Consider the following 10,692-nt stretch of genomic DNA (forward strand, 5'->3'; position numbering starts at 1 on the left):
TTGCAGCATGATGGGCGAATTAGGTTTAAAAGGAGAATCATCACACAGCCATATATAAAAGCAGACCATCATACCTCATCCTTCTCTGCCATCTCTTAACATCTATTCACAGCCTCTGACAGCAGTCCCCACCACCTCCAGCCAACCTGCTTGAAAGAGAGAAGCTCATAAGACATGTCAAAGACCCCAATGGCACAGTCAAAACACAAGGTGGAAGAGTGAGAAAGAAAAGCTCCTTAAATCCATGCAAGCAGACTAAAAAATACCCATACGTGTAAAAGGGAGAGGTACCTTGAGTGCTCAGGTATGCAGGACACTGGTTTGTTTAATGGGTACCCAGGATAAAATAATTGAGGAAAGAATTCACAGTCATCACTGATGTAATTGGAGCGGCTCCCAAACTCTTGTCCATGGACCACTTTCTCGTGACCTTTGGAGAGCTGGCTGGTCATATGCTGCTGCTTCCTCCTCTTTGTTTCCAAGCCGCTACATCACACTGAAGACAGCTAAAAACACATCAAAATACTTTCCCCATGTTGCTTTTCCATGTAAACAGCTGCCGGAGTTCTATGGGGATGCTACAGGATTGCGAATGGAAGGGAACTGGTCTGCACCTTTCCAAAGGCAAGAAGAGATGTTCACAAGACAATCTCTCCATTGAGATGTGGGCTCCCCAATGAAAATGTCTGGTGCTGTAGGTTTATCTCCTTTGGGAGCACCTACTTACACAGAATTAACCACTGCCAGCAGATGGCACTGTTGCTCCTCACAAAAAGAGTTGCATGGACACATTTATCAGGTTCAGAGCTACTCCAGCAGCTGTGTGTGTGTTGGAGTTATTTCTATTTTTTTGTGCACAGCACTCAGGAGTTCGCTACCAACCAGCTCTCGCAATCTTATTTCTGATGCTTAATTTCTGTGAAATAGTGTCTCCCCAAGAAGTCTGTAACAGCTCTAAGTGGACAGGCTAAATATAAACCCTGCAAAAATATTGCATTATTGATGCAATTCTGATATAGGTTTCCCTCTGCTTACAGGCCCTGCTCCAGCAGAGACTTATGTTTAACTTTAAGCGCCCGCAATGAGTTCAATGGGACTCTTAACTGACATGCATAAAGCTAAGCATGTGTGTAGGTCTCTGCAGGATTGATGGACAACCTCCCCGCAAAGCAGCTTCAGGTTGGTTGTTGACAGTATCATCACTGTCAAGCTGAAAATCCATCTCCTCCCAAATTAGCCTAATAGGAAATGACCAAGGCCTGCTACCTAATTACCAGTGCTATAAAAGCAGCATCATTGCACAGCAAAATAGGAGTAGGGGGTGGTAAGAATTTCTGCAGAAACAAGAGGTGAGTTGTTCCTGGAAGGAACCTTCCTTCCTGTCTGTTATTTTTCAAATTTTAGTGGTTTGCTTTAATTACATTTTTCCTTAAAATAATTCTAGGCTTCCAAAAACTGTCTGTACAGTCATTTACCATTACATAATTTTAATGGCTTTTACTCACTCCTTCTTATGTTCAAGGGGCTCTTCAAACCTCATGTTAAAAACAAATTAAAAGTAATCTCAGGATCTGGTCATGTACCTGCTGCCTCCCTACCTCCATTTCTGTGTCTTGTGCTCCTTTCCTGCTGCTTCTTAAAAGCACTTCTCTTCTCTCCCCCACCCCATCACTGTGTAAGGCCCACCTGTATGTGGGTGTGTGAGGCAGAAGAAATATGGAAACAACTAGTGTTGTCAAAAGTAAGGCTAATGTTACTGCGGTTGGGTGTATGGCTCTACTGACTAGAGTGAGCTTCTCTGTAAGCACAGCAGTGTTGCTGTAACCCACTAGCCTGTGGACTGGGTACAGGGAGACTATATAATATGTGGATTAGTGAGACTTATCTAGCCCCAATCACTTGCAAGATTAGGGCTTAAAAATAAAGAAGGCTTGTTCTATAAGCTGTCAGTGTCAGAAAGTGATCCAAATTCAGACTTTTTAGTGTCCTATTTTAACAGGAATAATAGCTGTCTAGTGTGTAACTTTTAATACTCGCCTGATTTCACGATGGGGGGGGGGGGGAGAGAATGTTTTCAAACAGTTTGTTCTTCTTCCTTGCCCTGTCATGATCTGTTTCAACAGCAGTCACAGCTGTGCATGTATGCTACATCTTGGTTTAATATTCTTAGTGGACTTATTGCTAGGACTAAAGCCCAACCCTGGACTATCTGAAGCAGGGCTTTGGCTGTGCTAAAGATCCAACATAGAATCACAGACTGTAAAGCGAGAAGGGACCATCATGATCATCCAGTCTGACCTGCCACATAACACAGGCCAGAGAACCCAGCCAGTAACTTCTGCATCAAGCCCATAATGTCTGTTTGAGCTTGACTGTCTTTTAGCAAGACCACCCAGGAGGCCAAGATAGTGCACTGCTTCTGGGAAATGGCAATGAGCTCTTCCTTGAGTGACTTCTCCCAAGTCCCCACAGAGCAGCAGTTCACCTGACTGCCTTTTCCCATGTATTCTGCCCCTCATCCCACTGGAGGACTTCAGCTTTGTCATCTGATATGTTGAATGCTGAGCTGCCCTTAAAGGGACACTGTTCACTGAATTGGGGGGTGGCGTGCGGTTTGAAGCTTGCATTTCTACAAAAAAAAAAAGAATCCAGTTCCTGCTATGGAGCCTTTGGTACAGTGTGACTTGAGGTTTTAATCTTAACCTCTTTAGAAGGGATTTTTCTGCTCCCTTATCCAAACGCCTCTTTGGTAACAGATGTGCCTGGCAGCATGTGGCTTTGTCTAGTCAATGCCAAGGGAATAGAAAGCTTCTTTCTAGCTGAAGGAAGTTGGTCATCTTAGGTGTTGCATGTAAACGATTGATAGTACAAAGTTTCCAGATAACATTTATCTTAAAGTTGACTTGGTCCCTCAAGGGACATACTGTCCCTAAAATACACATGGCCAGATGAAAAGCCCTAGCCAGCACATGTGAGTTCCTGGTCTACTCTCTAGTCTAGAGTGGTGGGAGAAGAGCTACAAATGTTTCTGTTTGAAGGGTAACCATGTAGCAAGCAGCCCCAGTGGTGAGAGCCTACTACACAGCATGAAGCACAGGGAACTGCTAAAGGGTCTATAGCAGCAGACCCCAAATGACAAAGTGGGCTCTCCTCTGTAGGTGTTCTGAGGAGTCCCCTCTCCTTAGTCTGACTTTGCTTATAAGAATGGTGGGACACAAGGACTAGAGCCATTCAACGCCAACCCTTAAAGAGGAACCAAAGCAGTATGAGTTTGTGGGGTTAAAAAGCATTTTCAGGTGAGCTTTGCCAGCTACAGCTGGTGCTCCTGAACCAAATGCAAGAAATAGCCAGCTGGCAGGACAGTGGTACCTCTTGTTTACATTCTTCACACCTCACAAGCTTCCAACCTGTGAACACCCTTTACCTCTCTACTATCTAGTACCATCTGTGTAAATCTTAAGACATTCTACAAACACTAATTAGTCCCACCTAACGACATCCCTGGGAAACAAGTCTTGCTCCCATATTACAGATGAGGATTAATGCTCTTGTCCAAGTTCAATGTGGGAGTTTGAGAGAGCCAAGATTATCCCTTTGCTCTCCTGGCTTCTAGTCCTCTAATCGGATGACCTCTGTCTGCCAGCGCTGCAAGGATTGCAATGGGTGCTGTTTCAAAACCAACTGAAAGCTTTTTAAATGCTGGTTGGAAATATAAATGAGGAAGGTGGGTTTATAGCGAGGTGGGCAAACTTTGTTTGGCCTGAGGGCCACACTGGGTTTCTGAAATTATATGGAAGACCTGTTAGGGGAGGCTGTGCCTCCCCTAACAGCCAGGCATGGCCCAGCCCTTGCCCCTTATCTGACCCCACTGCTTCTCATCCCCTAATGGCCCCCCAGGACTCCTGTCCACCCAACTGCCCCATCCAACCACCTCTTTTCCCTGTCCCTTGACCACCCTAAACCCCTCCCCCTGACTGCCTCACCCCCACAAGGGCCCTGCTCCCATTCAACCCCCCTGTTCCCTGCCCTCTGACTGCCCCAACCCCTATCCACACCCCTTCCCCCCCCCAACCACCACCCTGAACAAATCTGCCCTTTATCCAACCCCTTTCCCCCTTACCGCACTGCCTGGAGCGCTGGTGGTCTGGAGCCAGCCATGCCACCGCACAGCACAGGGTTGGGCAGCAGCACAGTGTGGCCCAGACCATTGCACCAAGGGTGCAGTGAGTGAGGCTGCAGGGGAGGGGGAACAGCAAGGGAGGGGTTGGGGGGGCTAAGGCCAGGCAGGAGGGTCCCATGGGCCAGATGTGGTCTGTGGGTCAGTTTGCCCACCTCTGGCTTATTGTAACCTAGTTCATGTCCAATGCCTGCCTCATCCTTGAGCTGACATCTTTAAAGATGGAAAAGCCACTGTAAGGCCTGATCTATACTACGGTTCTACTGGTGTCAGAGGTGTGCGAGTTTCTAATGAGGACAGTTATAATGGAATAACCACTGTGGGTGCAGCTATATTGGTATAAAGGTATCTTCTATCAGAGCTTTTTGTTTCCTGAACCAGAAACAGGCCTACTAGTGTACAGTCCTTGGTATAACTACCACCATATCGTGGGGTGGCTACTTTAACTATCCCCATGTATTGTTAAAGCAGTCAGATGCTCTCTATTCTAGACAAGCCCAGAGTTAGGGCTCTGGAAAAGAGCCCTGTGAAGGATAACTTTTTGTTTTCCCTCTGTCAAGGCTTCCTTTACTCTCAAGGTGTCTGTCTGGATGCAGCAGGACAAGACTGAGTGACATAGTTTGGAGATCCTGTGATGTCTTCCACCCAAAGAAGCAGTACCAACCTTGTGACATTAAAGGAGATCTTGGAACATGGGTTTGTGGCAGGTGCTTCCAGCTGCATCAACTTTTCTCCCAGCATCAGCTACTACTTGGAGACTGACAGTACCTCTAAACCAGATGCCTGGGATGGCATCCTTGACTTGGAGAACACAACAAAAGGCAGTTCTCAGCTTGTCCTCAAGTGGCCAGAGTCTCTGAGCAGTTGTGTGAAGGGTGACTTGAATTGTGTGACCCAGGGCCTTTGTGATGGTGGTCTTGCTTGCTTCTGCAAGACCCCCAGTGTTCCAGTTGTGTTTGACTTGTCTAGTGTGGTTTCTGAATCCAACAGCAGAGCCAACTCTATAATAGATGTATTTTGTGATGCCAAGTCCTCCACACCGTGCAAGGAAGAAAAGCACCCCAAATCAATGGAGAACTTGCTCTCTAAAAGCACTGAGATAACAACTGAATTCTCCAGTCTCAGGAAGCCACCTCCACCCATCTGGGAGATCTCTGAGATACAAGCGCCTCCAGACAACACTCTTTCTCTGGATGCAAGTGTAGAAGAGCTGAGGTCACTGGGATCTCTGAAACCAGATACCCCATCTCTGGAGAAATCTGTCTTTGCTATTGCTTTGGCTTGGCATGGTGCAGCTACCAAGAGATCTTATGGTCCTGCCTTCAGATCTCTCAGTTATGATACCCAGGGGAGTGAGCCAGAGCCCTTAACTACTGCTCACTGCATGAAGCCATTTGACTTTGCTATCCCCTCTCTGATGACGGATGGGGTGACAAGCCAAAGGGGCCACAAAAATCAAAACTGCTCAAATGAGAGGGGAAAGGAATGAGCTTATCTCAGTGGTCAATGGCCAAAGCCATCACACTAAGCTCTCCGGTGACATTACTTGAGACACTCTGGTAGTGCATGTGCTCTGCATCATGCAAACATAAGTGATGCATGGGCCAGGGTGTCTGCTGCACAAGAGGCCAGTGTATAAAGCCTGACTACAGTTGGGGACATTCATCTGTGTCCAGGAAACTAGCTCACCTGATGGCAAATCTCTGAAGTCTCTTTAACAAATAGCTTAAGCTGCAAATGGTGGGACCCATCCTGGGTGAGGCTGTTTGCTGCAAGCACCAATGTCCTCTCCTCTCCACCTGGGGAAGGGCTTTTTACCCTCCTTCCCCCTATTCTTCTCTTCCTCTTCTCTTCTCCCCCCCTCCCCCCAATCTAGTGTGGAAACTTGGTAGGGGCACTATAGGGTGGAGGAAGCTGTTCTGAATTCCTAGATCACCTTGGTGGGTCTTTTAAATTAACTGGATGTTGACTCTTGCTCAATAGCCCTGAACTTAATTTGTGACCTTCATAGTAAGCTGACTGTCTTGTAAAATTCTCCTGTCTTAATTGTGTTTGTAGTGTGCAAATAAAGAGAAGAACTTCATTTTCTGCATAGCTATTACTACTGGTCAGCTGGCACGCCTCAAGGTAGTGAGACCCTCTGCTCCTTTTGCTCAGGGAACATACTATTACTATCCTTCAGCTCAGGTGTAGGTCCTTGTTCTCATTGGTAATATTTATGGGGGAAAAGCAGCCAGCTGTTAAACAAATGAAGTCATTTGTAGGTTAAGTGTACCTATCATGCAAGCAGCTTCAAAAATAAAAATACATGAACTTGAATACATGACCATGCAAGATCCTAACTTAATTGACCATGGGGGACAGATGGTGAAATGACCAGTCAACTGGCTACTCTAACAGCTACATAAAACTACACAGGAACAATGGATTAGGTCAGGGAGTAATGCTATTCATCCATTCATAGCAGAGTGGCACATACAGCACACACTGAAAGGATACATATACTTGTGAGTTTCTGCATGGGAGCCCAAGTAGGGATCTAAATCTAAACCCAGTAATTATAGGTAGGTAAGTGTAAGTGAAATATCCCAACAAGACAATACTTCATAACTCTTTTGGGGGAAGAGAACAGCTCATTTGAAACATGAGCCTATTTTCAACCTTGCCTAAACTAATTGGCTGAGTTTTGGGGGGGAGGGAATGAAGAGATTTAGGCCTTGTGACTCTCACTGTTGTAACACTTCACTTTTTAGATGCTTGGAAAACTGCAGGAACAACACTGATCCATAAAGCCAAGTTGGCCCCTAGCCTCCCTATACAATGAATGCAGAGAGAGGGGCACCTAAGAATAAGCTCCCCAGGCCAGTATACTAGGTGTGGAGGTGCCAGAATTAGCCGGGGGGGAGATTGCTATGAGGTATAAGTGCTGGAACTAGGGATGCTGCAGCACCCCTGGCTTGAAGGTTTCCCTTGTTTACAGTTTGGTTATATGGCTCTCAGCACCACCACCCCCATACAAATTGTTCCAGCACCTGTGATGAGAGGGTTACACACTAAACCCTTCTTTCTCTCAGAAATACATAGATACCTATCTCTGCTTCCCAGGCATGAGGGGGTTTAGACATCTAGGGCATTTTTGGTGGAAATAAGTTAATCACATGCCTTGCTCCACCCAATAGCTGGAGGAAAAAGTGATGCCACTCTAACACCTAGCTTGGTAGGTAGAGCACTCGAGGAGATTTGGGTTCAAGTCCCTCTGTTGGCCTGGGGGGAGGAAAAATTTGGATGGGGGTGGTCCTCAGGAGGATGTTCTAACTACTGAGCTATTCTGATGCAGGATTCCCTTAATCTTTCCTATTGTTCCACTGTGGATTTAAAAGAAAAAAGTGACTGGAGCAGGGGTACTGGACCCTGGCTCTCCTGTCTCCCATGCAGGTGCCTGAACCACTTGGCTATAGTCATTCTCTCTGGCCCAAGGACTGTTCCAGTGTGGATGAATATTTAAATAACCATGAGGGGTGTGAGAGAGAATGAATGCTCTGAGCTAAAAGCTATAAAGGGGATAACCACCACCTCCAAATAAAGGTTGATTGGTTCTGAATGGGATGTGAGCCTGTAGGCATGCTCACAAACTGCCTACAGGATTGGGTCCAGCCTGTGGGCAAATGCCTGTCTTCCCCAGTTTGTGCAGTGTTCTGGGGCTTTGATGGGAGATAGGCATCCAGCTGCCTAGAAACAGTGGTTCTCAACCAGGAGTACATGTATCCCTGGTAGTATGCAGAGGTCTTCCAGGGGGGTACATCAGCTCATCTAAATATTTGCTTAGTTTTACAACAGGCTACATAAAAAGCACTAGTGAAGTTAGTACAAACTAAAATGTCATATAATGACTTGTTTATATTGCTCTATATACTCTGCACTGAAAACTATATTCTAATTGATTTATTATATGGTAAAAATGAAAGTGCAATTTCAATAACTGTTCTGTGACACTTTTTTTTTTGGTAAGCAAGTAGTTTTATGTGAGATTACACTTGGAGGTATGCAAGACAAATCAGATTCCTGAAAGGGGTACAGTAATCTGGAAAAATTGAGAACCACTGGTCCAAAGGAAGACAGTAGTGCATGTGCTCAGAGGCAGAAATATATAGGTTTAGTTAATTCATACCCTGAAAACATAGGTGCTTAGTGAGTTTAGGTGCCTACGGTGGTCAGCAGTGGTTTTTTGCCATCAAAACTGCATTAGGTATCAAAGTACGTTTGTGTACTTGGGCCTAAGTGTCAAATTAAGCTCCACATCCTTTGAACTAGTATTTAAACTACCATTGACCCAAAAACTTTGATAAGGGAAATTTAATAAGTCTCTGAAACTACAGTGAACGGAAGTGCGCTGCAGTAGGGGACAGATCCCACTTATACAACAGATGGGATGGAAGGGCAGGTTAGTACCTGAAACTACTTTAACCCAGTTTTAATAGATTGCAAAGTGATTGCCCCTCTAAAATGGGAAATACTTATTTCTTTCTTCATTTCATCTTCAAATTAGTGTATATTTCAGAATCTACAGCGCTTTGTCCATTACTTCAACGTAGCAACCAGGTAATGTCATTAACTCTACACTCTGCTTTGGGACAGGAAGTAAAACACCCTTTGGCCATTGAAATGACAGTTCTAGATGGGCAACCGTAGGCACCTGAACTGGAAGCTGGGCTATGCTGCGCAAGGCTAGCAAGTGGAATAACTTCACATCTCTGCACAATGTAGGTGAAGAGTGAGTTCTTTTGTGCAACAGTTTTGCACCCTAGATATATGAAACCAGAGCCAGTAGGATTCCAAATAATTCCATTTAGTGGGGTGGTACATCTGCATTGGGGTAAGAAGACTCCTCAGTCACACCTTTGTCTATATCACTAAGTGAACTCTTACCCCCAAAGCTGTGCCTTTGGCAGGTGAAACCAGCCCTGCCAAGTCTCACTCTTGCTGAAGGAATCTCTCCCTGGTTGATTTTTAAGGCAGAATTTAGGGTCTCTCTCTCTGTCTTATGAGACATTTAAGTCTTAGCTGGACTCCTGGCATCTCTTCCCCTACTTGGTCCCTGCTCACCTGCCCTGAGTACAGCCCATCAGGGCGCTGTGCCCAGCCAAGTAACTGTCCTAACATCAAGACTGGCCCATCCTTAACGCGGGATTAAGGCATCCTGGGAGACGCAAACCGTTTACACAAAGCAGCGAGCTGGCTGACCTCACAAAAGAGGATCACCCCGGGGTCAAGCTTAGCGGGGGCTGCCTGGTTTGTGAACTCAAAGAGCCGGGACGGGACGCTAGTGCACCAGCTGAGCACACAGGCAGCCTGAGCAGGGTCCGGCTGAGTCCAGGTACAGGACACGCAGGAGGGGCTGAATAGCGGGGTGCGCGATGGCAGGAGCCGAGGAGGAAACCCTGAGGCTGGCTTGTGCCTGCTGGGAGACAGCGCCTCCTTTCTGCGGGAGCAAGGGGCAGCGGCTCAGGGTCGGGGGTGGGAAGAGTGTTTGCACGAACATCCCGCTGTATCTCTGCGGCGGGGAGACGGAGAAAAACGTTTCGACCTCATTGAATCTACCCACTCGGCGGAGACCGTCCCCATCTCCCCTCCTGGCCTCATCCTCCAGGGGCCCAGCGCGGCTGGGATAAGGGCTGCACGTTTCACGCACGACAGCGGGGCTGGCACAACACGTGCCCAAGCCCGGAACCGCCTCTGGAGACACGGGTGGCGGCTGGGGCTTGTGTGTGTGTGTGAGAAAGACTCTCTCCGTTGTGGCACTAGTGAAACACTCGCCCTCCCCTGGCAGCTGGAAGGGGGGATAGGAGCGTATGCAGCGGGAGGGCGGGGGGGTCAAAAAACAATGTAGTTACCTCGGCAGCGTCCCTGGAAACGTGTGAGTGGCGGAGCTCAGTAGCAGAGCAGCCATGACCCGATCAGCATCCTGCAGGCTGAAGTGCTGGGAGCCCCGGTCTCTGCGTTAGCTCAGCCCAGAGCAAAGCCCGGCTAGCGGACGGCACGGACATGGCATCCCGAGGAAACGGGCCAGGCGCCCCCACCCGCACGTGGGCAAGGAGATTCAGCCCGGCTGCAGGGCTGGCCGCTGCGGATGCCTCTGCAGGCAGGAAGAAAAACAGGCTGAGCTCGATGGGAGCCTGGCAAGGACAAAAGAGCAGCTTTGCTCTTTGAAAGAGGCTGCGTTGACGACGGCTTGTTTCCCTTGTCGCAAATCACAGTATTGGTGAGGGGTCCCACTGGAGAGAGCGCAGGGCCTCGCTGCGATGGGCAACCCACAAGCCCATTGAAGATAGGACGAGAAGTAACAGGCTTAATGTGCAGTAGGGGAGATGTGTTAGCTACTGGGGAAAGAGGTCTTGCTGTAAGGGAAGTTAAGTTCTGGAATAGACTGCTAACGGTAGCTGTGGTATCCTGCTAATTCTATGTAATAACACAGATAGTCCCTGAAGAAGTTACGATCTACATAAAGAAGCCGGGCT

The 10,692-nt window shown here is 47.4% G+C and overlaps 1 protein-coding gene across 1 annotated transcript in view; it reads right to left on the reverse strand.

Moving 5' to 3' along the window:
- The window catches only part of MYBL2 (MYB proto-oncogene like 2), a 42,661-nt gene extending 32,354 nt beyond the window's left edge, over positions 1 to 10,307 (reverse strand). Inside the window, exon 1 of the mRNA XM_032769639.2 lies at positions 10,069 to 10,307. Within this exon, the coding sequence (XP_032625530.1) occupies positions 10,069 to 10,124 (56 nt within the window). The 5' untranslated portion in view covers positions 10,125 to 10,307. The remainder of the gene's footprint in view (positions 1 to 10,068) is intronic.
- Between the last annotated feature and the right edge of the window lie 385 nt (positions 10,308 to 10,692).

Source organism: Chelonoidis abingdonii, chromosome 14 (genome assembly GCF_003597395.2).
Source record: "Chelonoidis abingdonii isolate Lonesome George chromosome 14, CheloAbing_2.0, whole genome shotgun sequence".
Classification (NCBI taxonomy): Eukaryota; Metazoa; Chordata; order Testudines; family Testudinidae; genus Chelonoidis; species Chelonoidis abingdonii.